Source organism: Lipotes vexillifer, unplaced genomic scaffold (genome assembly GCF_000442215.2).
Source record: "Lipotes vexillifer unplaced genomic scaffold, Lipotes_vexillifer_v1.1 scaffold229, whole genome shotgun sequence".
Taxonomy (NCBI): Eukaryota; Metazoa; Chordata; class Mammalia; order Artiodactyla; family Lipotidae; genus Lipotes; species Lipotes vexillifer.
In genome coordinates, this window is record NW_006771155.1 from 42,360 (window position 1) to 57,095 (window position 14,736).

General features: G+C 47.3%; 1 protein-coding gene across 1 annotated transcript in view; it reads left to right on the forward strand.

The window, feature by feature from the left end:
• Positions 1 to 14,736, forward strand: part of ZEB1 (zinc finger E-box binding homeobox 1) — a 57,377-nt gene that overhangs the window by 40,474 nt on the left and 2,167 nt on the right. Inside the window, 1 exon segment of the mRNA XM_007472241.1 lies at positions 14,523 to 14,612. Within this exon segment, the coding sequence (XP_007472303.1) occupies positions 14,523 to 14,612 (90 nt within the window).

Below are 14,736 nucleotides of genomic sequence, written 5' to 3' on the forward strand. Positions count from 1 at the left end.
AAAAAAAAAAAAAAAAAAACTATAACGAGGTATCGCCTCCCACCCAATAGGATGGCTACTATTTTTTTTTTTTTAAGAATACCAAGCCTGTCAAGGATGTGGAAAAACTGCAACCCTTGTGCACTCTTTGTGGAAATGTAAAATGGTATAGCCACTATGAAAAACAGTATATTGGTTCCTCAAAAAATTATACATAGAATTACCATTAGTTCCAGCAATTCCATTTCTGGGCATATACCCAAAAGAACTGAAAGCAAAGTCTCAAAGAGATATCTGCACACCCACATTCATAGCAGTATTATTCACAAGAGCTAACACATGGAAGCAACCCAAGTGTCCACCGATGGATGAACGGATAAGCAAAATCTGGTCGATACATATGAAATATTACTTAGCCTTAAAAAGTAAATAAATTTTGCAATATGCCATGTCAGAGATGAACCTGAGGACATTATGCTAAGTCACAAAAAAGACAAATGCTGTATGATCCCACTGATAGGAATTACTTAATCAAAATCATAAGGACAGAAAATATAATGGTGGTTGACAGGGTCTGGGAAAGAGGAGAAAGGGGAGTTGTTCCACGGGTGTAGAGTTTCAGTTTTATAAGCCGAAGAGAGTTACAGGGATGGATGGGTGGGGATGACTGCACAGCAATGTGCATGTATTTAACACCACTGAACCGTACAGTTAAAAATGGTCAAAATGGAACAGTTCATGTTATGTGTATTTTATATAAACATTACATTACTCCTGAGTGACTGGGGCGTCTTTTGCTATTCATAACAATCCCCTTTAATCCACACCTGTGTTTATACTAACAAGGTGATTTAAGGTGGGTCCTTAGGTAGTTTCAAGGGCAAGGCTGGCCAAGCCAGAACAACCATGCACACTATTAGAGGGCTAGGACATCCACCCCATGCCCTGACCTCCAGTGGGGGAGTTGGTCTGGAAGTTGAGTTCAGTCACCAATATTCAACGATGTAATCAATCCTGCCTACGTAACGAAGCCTCAATGACAGTGAATGATGAGGTTTGGGGAGCTTCTAGGTTGGTAAACGTATTGATCATGTTGGGAGAGTAGCTGTGCCTGGAGAAAGGATGGAAGCCCTGTACCACACCCTACCCCCAAACCTTGCCCGATGCATCTCTCCCATTTGACTGTCCCTAAGTTGCATCCTTTGTATAAAAAAAAAAAAAAAAAAAAAAAAAAAAAAGTGGTCATTGTAAGTAAAGCTCCATTCTGAGTTCTGTGAGTTATTCTAGTGACTTATCAAAGCTGAGTGCGGAGTGTGGAAAGCCCTGAATTTACAGCCAGCTGGGCAGACATACAAGTAGGCTGGGGACCTCACTGGCAGCTGCTTTCCTAATGCAGGCAGTCACTTAAGTGGTACGGAGCCCTCACCTTTGGGGTCTGTGCTCACTCGGGGTCATCACTGGCAGAATCGAATTGAATTGCAGGGTACCTAGTTGGTTTCAAAGGATCAGAGAATTGGTTGTTGTTGGAATGACACAAGCACCCCATCACTATTCCCACGTTTGGAAGAAAGAGATGTTAAGGGGCTTATCCAACTTCAGAGAGCAGCTGAGAGTCTAGCGAGGCTGCCTGACCCCAGAATCCACGCTGACAACTTTTAACAGCTGTCCCACACCTTAAATTCTAATCATAAATGAAATGCTCTGTTTTCCATGGGCAATTCCATACTTTCCTGCTTCTGTGTTACTTACTACTCATCTTACCTGGAACACTCTTCCCTCCCATCCCCACGTTCTAAATTTACAGCAAGGTCAAGCACCAGGGCCAGCCTGTGAACAAAGCCCCCCCACAACACACACACACACCCCGCCCCAATTCCCAGCTGCAGCCGTGGGAACACACCTCGCGCACCTGCCATGACAGGGTTGACCTCCAGACCCGTGGCTTCACTCTGGACCTCACTGCCGTCCCCGTGTGGAGGCCACGTTGCCCCTGGGTTGCTCCCGGCCATGACTGAGTGTGACGGGAGCCTCAGGACAGCTCTGAGGCTGGCGCTGGGGAGAGGACTCCTGATGGCCAGGCCAAAACTTCCTTGGGCTGCCCTCTCTTCCCCTCAACCCTCCATTCCTCTTTCCTTCACTCAGGGGTCGGGCTGAAGGGGGGCTTGGCGGCTCTCCCAGGTTTTCTCTGCTCCCTCCCTGTTTTCTCAGAGCTGATACCCCCGAATCAATCCTTGCACGATTAGTCCTGTCTTGGAATCCACTTCTTGAAGAACCCAGACTGACATACTCCCTGGGGTGAAAGAATATTTTCCATCCCCCGAGACTCCATGGCATCTCATCAGTGCCTGTCTCAGCACATGTGATACAGCTGACCTTGGACGGCCATTACTGTCTTAGTTCCCCCGCTACACTTTGAGCTTCCCTCAAGGCTCTAAGCCTGAGTCATTATTTTATCCCTCTCTACACTTAGTAGATTGTCAATAAATATTTGTTGACTAAGTGAATGAATAAATAAGGACCTGAGAACTGGGAACTCAGTCTAGCATTTCTCAAAGTCAGCTCACTGGGATGTTAATGAATGCCATTTGGGGGGGGGGGGAACTTCCACGGTCAAATAAGTTTAGGAACTGCTGACCTGAACAAAAATTAACAGATGTCTTTACTATACAACTTCTCAGAGCATTTAAGATGCTGCTTTTGTTTTGTGACTCTCCAGGAAGCAGCCTCCTTATATGATCACAGAATTGTCTTCTGAAAAACCCAGTTTGGGAGGCATATTATAATTAGGAAGCCCAGGTAAATCTTGCAGAACGCACGGTGCATCTGAGATGATCCTGAAGGAATTGCAAGGATTTCAGCAGGCCAAGATGGAAGAAAGAAAGAACTTTCCAGGAAGCATTTCATAAACTACAGAGGTAGGAAGGCACAAGTTACATTCAGGGAAAGCATATAGACTGTTCATCTATTAGGGTCCTACAAGAGCCTGATGGCCTTTATCCTAGGATGCTGTGAAGGTTTCTGCACCAGGAAATGATGGAATAAATGGTGACAAAGGGAATCATTAGTTTTAATTAGAAAGGCATGGTGCACGTGTAGTGGTTTGCCGAGAAGAATTCCATATGTTGCAAAACCAAATGAAGCAATCTCAGGTTTTATAACCAAGGCCATTTGTCTGTCACATTACTAAATCCACAGTCATAATAAGGCTTCTTCAGTGTTTAATGTTCTGGTTTGCAATATCTGTCATGGAAAGAATCTATTAAAATGCCATTAAGATGAACAAATTATCTTGCATCGACTTCTTTGGAAAAGAAGCTGTAAATTACGTCATCTCAATTTCTTGCCTCTTTTTTGGTTCAGATTTGTAGCCGACACTCACATATTGCCCACTTCAGGGGCAACTGAAGTTTGTACCCTTTAGGCAAACCTGCAGCTTATTCATGTCAAGAGATATTTAGTGTTGGTGGATATTATCTTTCAACCAAAAAGCTGGTATATGGCATGATGCAGACAGAAGTGCCAGTGCATGCACACAGCTGAGTTTGTGCTCTTGGGGAAGGCTGGTTGTTGCATTTTGAAACTTAACTAATCAGTTCTTCTTTACTCAAATTAAATGAAAATCAAAGACTATTTTATAAGTTGAAAATATATTCATCTTCAATATGCAACGATGGGAAAACTGGACAAATTTTACTCTGGATCTAACATGTTACCTTGGGTTAAATCATCCCAAAGAATCATTTTAAATTATTTTTAATTTTAACCTGCAACATTTTGAGTTTTGATTATTTCAAATCAATGTAGGAGCAATTTCTAACCCTTCCAAAGATATTTTTGTGATGGCATTTGTAGTGAGTGAAAGGGGAGAGTTTCCTAAGGGCATGATAGATACATATATATGTATAACTGAGTCACTTTGCTATCCACCTGAAACTAACACAACACTGTAAATCAACTATACTCCAATATGAAATACAAATTTAAAAAATAAAGAAATGATTTTTCTCCTCAAAAAAATATTTCTTTGCAGTTATTTTTCTCAGGATGCAAATAAGATTTTTTATCTTTCTTTCAATTTGTCTTTTGGTTTTTTCCAACTTTAATGCATATCCCTTTTAGTTTATAACATAAGACTTTTTCTCAACACTTCTCTGTCTAAATATACAACCAACATCACTGTTTCAGACTTGACTGCAGGAATCCTGGAATTTATTGATTTAGTCCTTCTCCTCATTCATTGGCTCCTGGCCTCAGGACCTTTGTTCATGCTGTTCCTTCTATAGGAAATGCTGTTCCTTCCCCTGCTCACCAGGTTAACTCCTATCACTTACTCAGAGAATCTTTCCTTGACTGTCGTGATTGAGTCAGTGCTTCCTGTATCACCTCTCATAGTCTTTCCCCACTCCTTAAATCTTACCACTGCTGTAATTTTCATATCCATGTGATTATTTGATAGTAACCTGATTTCCCCCAGATCCTAATCTCCCTGAATTATGGGGATGGATGGTGAGATAAGGAATTTGGTATATCTTTTCTATCATATAGTATATTAAACCACATTTAATTTATATAGTTCCAACTCTTTAATGTGATGCCCAGGAAATTATCTGGTTTGGAAAGTTGCCCAAAACTTAGAAGTATTTTTGGAAAATTCCCCAAAACTGAAAACTGAAAAGAGAACAAGAACTACCAGTAGGTGGGAAAGGTCTGGCTAATTTTTAAGGAACATTGGATCTGCTTTGGCTATTAGGAACAAATCAAAATATAAATATGTCTAATCGGGTATATATACCTCTGGCACAACTGTTCAAGAAAAAAAGAGACAATGCAAATCAAATAAACGCTGAAATAAAAAGATGATCAACTATGACACAACAGAGATATAATAATAGTAAAAATATTAAGTACTCAGCTTTAACAAATGTAGAAAATCTAGACAAAATACATTTCTGGAAAAATATAAGATTAAAAAAATGGGAGGTGGGCAAGATGGATGAAGGGGGTCAAAAGGCACAAACTTCTTGTTATAAAATAAATAAATCATTGGTGATGGAATAATGTACAGCACGGTGACTATGGTTAATAATCCTGTGTTGCATATTTGCAAGCTGCTAAGAGAGTAGGTCTTAAAAGTCCTCATCACAAGCAAAATTTGTAACTACATGGTAAAAGATGTTAACTACACTTATCGTGATCATTTTGCAATATATACAAATATCAAATCATACTGTTGTACACCAGAAAATAATATAATGTTGTATGTCCATTTTAACTCAATAAAAATTCTTTTGAAATGGCACAAGAAAAAAGAGGAATATTGAATAGACCGATAATTATTAGGGAAATTGAATTAAACATTCCAAAAAGTACCCAGACGCAAAGGGTATTGCTGTGGACTGAATGTTTGTGTCCTCCCAGAACTCATGTGTTGAAACTAACCCTTAATATGAAGGTATTAGGAGGTGGGGCTTTGGGAGGTGATTAGGTCATGCGGATGGAGCCCTCATGAATGGGATTAGTGACCTTACAAAACAGACCCCAGAGAGCTCCCTCACTCACTTTCAGCCATTTGAGGGTAAAGCAAGAAGACAGTGGTCTATGAACCAGGAAGCAGGTCCTCACCAGACACTGAATCCACTGGCACCTTGATCTTGGACTTCCCACCTTCCAGAACTATGAGAAATAAATGTTGTTCAAGCCATCCAGTCTATGGTATTTTTGTTACAGCTGCCCAGACTGACTAAGACAGGTATCGTGGGTGCAATATACCAAACTTCCAAGGAATAGATAATCCCCATCATATGCTTGATTCTGAAACTGGATAAGGAGAGTACAAGAAAAGCTAACAGTTCTTTATACTTATGAACCCTAACAAAATATCAGACAACCAAATCCAATAGGTACTGATGATGCAACAGCAACAAGAAAAGTTTATTCTAGAAATTTAAGCATAAGTTAGGATCAGAAAAGCAGTAACATTAAGGGCTAAGGTACTAAGAATTAAAGGCAAAAGAAAATCAGCTTATTATGATAATAAATGCAGAAAAGTACCAGATGACATTCAACACCTATGGATGATTTTTATTTTTTTTAAATCTCAAAAAGCTAGGAATATAAAAGTACTTTCTTATTTTAACAAAATCTAAATATCAAAAAATCAACATATTTAGTCAACAAAAACATTACACCTAATAGAAAAACCTAAATATTCCCTTAAAGTTTAGAAATGCCTACCGTCATCATGACTACTTAATATAAATCTGGAGATCCTGGCAATCACTGAGACAAGAAAAGGAAATAAGAGCTAAAAGAATTTGAAGAGAAGAGATAAAACTGTCTTTATTTGCAGATGGTTAATCTACCTAGAAAATTCAACAGGAATTATAACTAATAAGAGACTTCACCAATACTGCAAGATAAAATATTAACTCACAAAATTTAATATAATGTTCTTCACCTCTGTTAGCCAATTTAGAAATAAATAGTAAAATCATTCATAACAGTTACAAAAACTATTGTGTACCTGGAGTGAGGGTGTGATGAAATGTTCTTGATTGTGATAATGGTTACACAACTGTATACATTACATCAAAACTCACAGAACTGTCCACTAAAAGGATTCATTTTATGCTGGAGAGGGTATGGAGAAAAGCGAACCCTCTTACACAACAGTGGGAATATAAATTGGCGCAGCCACTATGGAGAACAGTACGGAGGTTCCTCAGAAAACTAAAAATAGTTACCGTATGATCCAGCAATCTCACTCCTGGGCATATATCTGGAGAAAACTATAATTCTAAAAGATAAATGTACCCCTATGTTCACAGCAGCACTATTCACAATAGCCAAGACATGGAAGCAACCTAAATGTCCATCGACAGATGAATGGATAAAGATGCGGTACATATATACTGATATGATGGAATACTTAGCCGTAAAAAAGAACAAAATAATGCCATTTGCAGCAACATGGATGGACCTAGAGATTATCACACTAAGTAAGTCAGAAAGAGAAAGACAAATACCAAATAATATCACTTATATGTGGAATCTAAAATATGACACAAATGAACCTATCTATGAAACAGAATCACAGACATACAGAACAGACTTGTGGTTGCCAAGGGGGAGGGGGATTGGGGGATGGGATTGGGGGATGGGATGCGGGAGGGAGATTGGAGTTAGCAGGTGTAAACTATTATACAGAGAATGGATAAACAACAAGGTCCTACTGTATAGCACAGAGAAATATATTCAGTGTCCTATGATAAACCATAATGGAAAAGAATATTAAAAAAAGAATGTACATATGTATAACGGAATCACTTTGCTCTACAGCAGAAATTAACAAAACACTGTAAACCACCTATACTTCAATTTTTTAAAAGTTTCATTTTACTGTATGTGAATTATAACTTTTTTTTTAAGTAGGAAAAATAATCACCAGATTTAAAGGGACACCAAATCCTGAAGCACTGAAGGGCACAGACCTCCAGCAGACCTGGGAGCTGCCCTGTACCTTCTGGTGAGGGTCCACCTCTGATCCTGCCCAATTCTGTCCCTGGAGCAGCCCCAAGCACCTGCTGTGAGACCGGCTTCCCCCAACCCCGTACCCCAGCCAACACACACACACACACACCCTGCCCTTTCTTTCCCCTTCTCCCTCCGCTCCGTTGCCCAAGCTCTCCCCAGGAAGGGCCCTGCTCCTGCCCCTATGGAGCTGAGCTCCTGAGGAAAGCTCGGGGCCCAGGACCACTGTCCAAACTGTACCGGACACCTCGTGGCTCAGTCAAGCCTTTGCGGGCGGACCCAAGACCCCAGATCACCCCCGAGCAGAGCACTGCTGCTATAGGGAAGTAACCTCATTAACAAACAGCGCTCTGAGCACACCTCGGCCCTAAGCTGAGGACGGTCTATACCTCGGTCTCCTTGGAACAACTTACCCTTTGGGGTTTCAAGTGGGGCTGGAGGTGTAGCAGGAGGCCCGGAGTCATGCCATCCCACCTCTGCTGGGCCTAAGGAGAGACATGGCAAGGCCCAGGTCAGCCCAGACAGACTGTGAGGCCGATGGAGATTAGATGGACATCACGTGGAGGCTGTGGCCCTTCTCTGCTCTCCCACCCCCTCGGCGGACCGCCACCTCTGCCCTCGAGCATCCAGCCCCCTGGCGCCGTCACCGTACAGAAGCTCACCTGGAAAGTTTCGTACCAGCTCTTCCAAGCTGCGAAGGCCCGTGAGAGGGAAGAAAGGACTTCTAGCGTCCCCAGCCAGGTCTGTTAGTCCGAGGCACAGCACGCCTGGCTGCTGAGATGCTTAAGTGGGCAGCAGAGAGTTTGCGCAGAGAGCGGGGAAAGGGTGATCAGGAAAAGGTGTGACACGGGCGTTCTGCGCAGGCGTAACTCCGCTACCAGCCTCAGACGGTAACAGAGCGGCTGCGCGCGCAGGCCCAGTTGGGCGGTGGGTGGTCCCACCCAGTCTTAACCAGCTCAGCTGCAACTAAACTGAGCTGGTTGAGTCAGCTGACTCCAGGTTCCCGGGAAACACCTCGGGCAAACATCTTACTCTTGAGGCTGCGTGCTTCTTGGAGGACAAGGGAGCCTTAAAACGACCTTGATTAGTGAAGGCAGGTGAAATGGATCTAACCCATGGCCTCACCGGGACCTTACTATCTATCAGCGAAAGAAGGCTTAGCCCGAACCAGAGCCTCTCAGGTCGCAAGTGCAGGAGTGGATTTAGGGGGAGGAGGTGGGCAGCCGGGGGGTGGGGAGGTTCTTGTGTATCTGAAACCTTGAAACGGGTATTCCATGGAGCACCCAGCCCACTGATGCATAAAGGAGTCTCTCCCCCGCCCCAGGCCGCCCCTCCCCCAGCCTCAGCATCCTTCTGGTTCCAAAGTCCATCCACAAAGCTGCGAACACAGGGGCCACTGGTGATGGCCAGAGTTCCAACCCTGCTGTTGCAACCCATTAAGAAGATAGGAAGAGCTGAATCTCTTCATCAGCACACAATTAAAAAGGGTCTCCTGCCTCAATAACCCCCTAGAAGCATCCCAGCCTCCTACAAGTTGGCTAAGTTTTGTAGACCAGAGCATCTGGCCCCATAACGACACCAACTTCTCATGTGTGGGGAGAAGACCAGCTTGAGTCTCTTGGCTCTGGGCAAAGACGTCTTGCCCTGGAGGAGCAACGATGTCTCCTCTGTTTTAAATCGAGGGCTGAGGGTTGGGCGTCAGCACTCTGCCAGAGATCTGGAAGCGGACCCTCGTCACCCTCCTGCCAATCAGCAGCTCAGCGTGGTGTTGGCACGGCCGGGATGTCCCCGCCCGATGTAGACTGCCCACGGGTTCCCTTCGAGCCACGTCTGAGGCCCCTGCTGGCCCCCCTGCCGGCCCCTCCTCGCTCTCTGCAGCCAGAGACGCACACCGCACTGGCCCACCCCTTCCCGGGCTGGCAGAAGCGCCTCACTCCTAACTGCTTCTCTGCCCCAGCTCACTTAGCTGCCCCCACAGGAATTTAACACCCCCAAGCTGGCCCTAGTCACCGTCCACCACCAGACGGCCCACTCCCACTGGCGTCAGGGAGCAGCACCACAAACCAGTGTCCTTCACCTGTGACCTCCTGGCTGACCAGGTCTTCAAAACAGGTTGGACTCTGCCCTTCCTGCCACCCTTTATCTGGCCTCCCAGGGGGCGGGGGACAGCAGAGTTGGCTTCCTGAGGTTGAACTAAATCCCTATCAGACCACGGGGAGCAGATGGTCAGTGATGACCTGGCCTGGGGGAACAAGGGACCTTCCTTTAATCTTGAGTTTGTGAACACCCACAGTGGAGAGTCCCAAGACACGGCCTTTCCCCTTGCCGGGTCCTGGGCATTTCATCCTCACACTGGAAAACTGTCCAAGGAGGGTGTCCCGAGCACACAGACCTCACTGAGCCGAGGTCCGTGGGAGAGTCTGTCTGTGTGAGAAGGTTGGTCAGAGTCCCGGGCATCTGGGCCAACGGACACATGCGCCAAAGAGTGACTGAGGATTTCGAAATGAAATCATTAGCCATACTTAGGGTTACAACCAGGGCTTCACGTGTGCTTAGCCGGTTTCAGGCTCGCCAAGGATGACCCGTGGCCAAAGATGATTCCAGACCGTCTGCGTTTGGGCTGCCCCTGCCCTGGACCCCACGGTGGGGCATTTATGCAAAGGCCTCCAGACTTCCCAGCTGGAACGGGGCTCAGGAGAACCAGCTGCTGCTACGCAAACTCCCGTTCAAGTCAGGAGGCTTCGAGCCAGACTGCTGCTCCCGCAGCCCCATCCCAGGACGGCCAAGGCTGGACCGAGGTGTGCTGAGGCATTTAACACCGGAGGCTGGAGCTGATCCAAGGAGGGAGAGGATGAGAAGGGCCAGGGGTTTGCAACTCCAAGGAGGGCATAGAGTGGAGTCAGCATGACCTTCAAGTCGCTGGTGCTCCCCAGACCCTGGTGTTAGTGTCCGTGTCCGTGCTGTCCACGGGGTGGACGACAGTCTTTATAAGGAAATGAGAAAATGTACATGAAGGCAACGTAAAACTAGTTGCATGACAGGCATACCAACTACTCCCCGAGGTCCCTTCCAGTCCTAAGTCATATGCATATGTTTCTGTGAAATCCAGACTAGGAGAGGACAGAGGCATGATGGCCTGGCAGGGGGGCATGGGCAGCACAGTGGAGGAAGGAGCTGGACGGCCACAGGCCATCTTCCTGATGATACAAGCACGTGGCCATCACAGGGGCCAATGTCGTCACGTGGAGAAACGCCAGCGCGTCACAGAATGACGTGTGTGGTCCTCGGTATGCGAGACACGGAGACGCCGCCTCGGGAAGCTGGGGGCATTTCCTATTGGCCTGTTCACTCCTAAGATCTGACTCCATCATCGATCTTTCTAGCACAGCAAACTGCAGCACCTCCAGAAACCTACATGTGGGAGAGGACTGTGGGAGGTCGCTGTGCTCAGAGCCCAACCTGCAGGCATCCCACGGTCACTGCGAGAGCCAGAGGGCAGATGAGCAGAACAGAGGCTCCGAGGGGCCATCACAGTGTCCAGCCGTCGGGGGAAGGGCAGGACTCCGGCGACGGCATGGCCATCGGTCCCTCCAGCCAGGCCGTTCTTCTAGGGAGCCTGACCCAGGTAAACACTGCCCTGGGGGACACCCGAGCGTCTACAACAGCTGGTCCCCCGTGAAGACAGCAGCCAGACAGCTGGAGAAGAGAGACTGCGTGGAGGGTGAGGCCAGGCCTGCAGGAGCCAGGACGGTGGGGAGGCTGCCGCTGCCTGCCCGGGGGTCCAGAATATGGTCTTTGTGCCATATTCTCATCTTGCAAAGAAGAGAAGATGCAGGGAGGGGGAAGGGTGAGGTGGAACGAAGTGAGAGAGTGGCATGGACATATATGCACTACCAAATGTAAAACAGCTAGTGGGAAGCAGCCGCATGGCACAGGGAGATCAGCTCGCTGCTTTGTGACCACCTAGAGGGGTGGGATAGGGAGGGAGGGAGGGAGGGAGACGCAGAGGGAGGAGATATGGGGATATATGTATATGTAGAGCTGATTCACTTTGTTACACAGCAGAAACTAACACAATAATGTAAAGCAATTATACTCCAATAAAGATGTAAAAGAAAAATAAAGTGCACAGTCATTCTCTTTTGTTCCTCAACATTTATCAGGCCCCTTCTCGGAGGGCTGCCTACTTTCACAGAGTCACTCAAGGACAGCGACTCAAAGTGGAACTCAGGGGCTTCCCTGGTGGCTCAGTGGTTAAGAACCCACCTGCCAATGCAGGGGACACAGGTTCGAGCCTGGTCCGGGAGCATCCCACATGCTGTGGAGCAACTAAGCCCGTGCACCACAGCTACTGAGCCTGCGCTCTAGAGCCTGCCAGCCACAACCACTGAGCCCGCATGCCTAGAGCCCGTGCTCCACAACAAGAGAAGCCACCGCTATGAGAAGCCCGCGCACCGCCGCGAAGACCCAACGCAGCCAAAAATTAAAAAATTAAAATAAATGCTAAAATATATAATAATGATTAATTTTTTAAAAAAGAAAAGTGGAACTCGGCTGCCCTGGGTTTATTTCTCCGTTTCTGTCATTTCCCCTCTGGGACAAACCTAGATCAGTGATTGTGGCAGTTTCCTGAGCAGAGATGCTGGGGCCCCGGGGGCTCCCTCATCTGAGCCCTCAGCCTCCCTCACTCAGGTGTTAGATTTATCCACAAAAATCACCTTCCTGTGCATCTGTGGACTGATACGTAAATGCAGCGTCACCTCTGCGTGGGCTCCTGGAGACCTTGGCGTTAGACTGACTTTAACGACGAAGGAAAGGAACACAATCCATGTAGGGGCCCAGGAACATCTCAAAAATATTCTTTCTTCCCAGGGCAGCCGTGCCATGATGACATTTACGCAAAATGAGGCAATGGTTTTTGGGAAGCTTGGGTCTCCGGCTCTGTGTCACAGAAGGAAATTAGCTCAATCTAATTACACATAACAAGTGGCTGCGTGAATCTCTACGTGTACAGCCACCCCAAGGGTCCTTTGTCGGCTCCCTGCCTCTACCCATCCCCATGAGACCACCCTTTGAGGGCCGACACACCTCCTTCAGGGCCATCCCCAAAAGGGAGCCAGCTGTGATCCAGGCTTCCTCTGCTGTTTGCTTATCTTGGTGACTGTTGTGAGCCCCACCAGTGGATTTCAGCCCCTGGAGCAGAACTGGTGCTGCAGAAATAAACAGCCCAGACAGCTTCTCAGAAGGAGGGCTCCCTGCCCACCGCCCCAGAGCACACGGGGCCTCCGTGGGCACAGCTGCTCACCTGGCACAACCTGCAGCCTCCCCATCCAGGGAGGCCAAGCCTGGGAAGCCATGGTACAAACATGCCACTGATGCCCCATTTCCCCCAAAAGTCTGCTCCAGGGCTGTGGTGCCATGGGGTCCCCTCCTGCTTGGGCTGCAGCCGCCCTTGGATCCCTGAACCCCCAAGACACTGGGTTCCTGGGCCCAGTCATTCCTGGCCTGGCACCTGCCTGTGAGCTCAGCTTCTGTCTGCATTTGCCCAGTCCTACTTCTCAAGCACTTTCTGGGCCAGGCCCTGCACGGTGCTGGGGATTCAGAAATAAGACACGGCCACCGCCCTTCAGGGAGCTCACGATCTCGTTACTTCAAAGGAGAAGACAGGCCCCCGCTCTTGCCCTGCCCCGACCATCCAGGGCTATCCTGCAGAGTCTTGTTCCCCTCCTTTTCCAAACTCAGAAACATCCTTAGATGCCACAGCTTTCCAACTGCTGAGCCAAACATACGAGATGCTTCAGGCCTCTGTCTTCACCCTGAAAAGCACCAAGTCAGCACTTCCCAAAATGTGAGAAAAGCAACAGCTAAATATAAGCTCCTGAGGAACAGAACAAACGGTAGGTTGGTGGGAACGAGGTGATCCGAAAGCCACTTGCGGATATACCCTGAGGAAACCAGAATTCAGAAAGAGTCATGTACCAAAATGTTCATTGCAGCTCTATTTACAATAGCCCGGAGATGGAAACAACCTAAGTGCCCGTCGTCGGATGAATGGATAAAGAAGATGTGGCACATATATACAATGGAATATTACTCAGCCATAAAAAGAAACGAAATTGAGCTATTTGTAATGAGGTGGATAGATCTAGAGTCTGTCATACGGAGTGAAGTAAGTCAGAAAGAGAAGGACAGATACCGTATGCTAACACATATATATGGAATTTAAGGAAAAAAAAATGTCATGAAGAACCTAGGGGTAAAACAGGAATAAAGACAGAGACCTACTGGAGAACAGACTTGAGGATATGGGGAGGGGGAAGGGTGAGGTGTGTTAGGGCGAGAGAGAGACATGGACATATATATACTAACAAACGTAAGGTAGATAGCCAGTGGGAAGCAGCCGCATGGCACAGGGAAACCGGCTCGGTTCTTTGTGGCTGTCTGGAGGGGTGGGATAGGGAGGGTGGGAGGGAGGGAGACAAAGAGGGAAGAGATATGGGAACATATATATATGTATAACTGACTCACTCTGTTATAAAGCAGAAACTAACACACCATTGTAAAGCAATTATACCCCAATAAAGATGTTAAAAAAAAAAAAAAAAAGGTGAGGGAGCAGTGGCGCTGGTCCCCCGTCCTGGCTCTGCGGGCCGGGCTGGGCTGAGCGCTAAGCCCAGGCTGAGAAAAGCTGAGAAGCTTCAGGTAGCCAGGTAGAGCTGACAGGCCTGGGTGAGAAAGGCCGTTTCTTGATGTGGCCTTATTCAGACTTAATAACTTTGGTTTGTCCGTGGACAATGGTGACACTTATTTCGCTAGAAGACACAAGATGCACAGACTACGGTCAGTGTCTGTTACAGGTCCGGGGCACGATCGTGCGCATCCTCAGGTGGGGATGGGGTGCGAGGGGGGATCCCAGGAATCCAGGAAGCACTGGGTGGTTGTGAAGGGGCGCGGCAGCCCCTCTGACCTAAGGTCACCCGTCCTCACCAACGGGGGTGTTCACACCCCAACAGGAGAACAGGACGCCCGCAAAGTCGGCTACAGAATTAGCCCGCCGTCCCCGGCGCCCGTCCCCGTTCGCCAGCGGGCGAGAGGAAGCAAGGGTGCGGGTTGAGAGGTGGCCAGTGCCTGAGCTCAAGGTCCCACTTCGTCACTCACTAGCTAGCTGTGTACAGCTCAGTCCCCCGTCTGTGAAATGGGGCTGAGGGTGCGGCCGGCGGGTTGGGG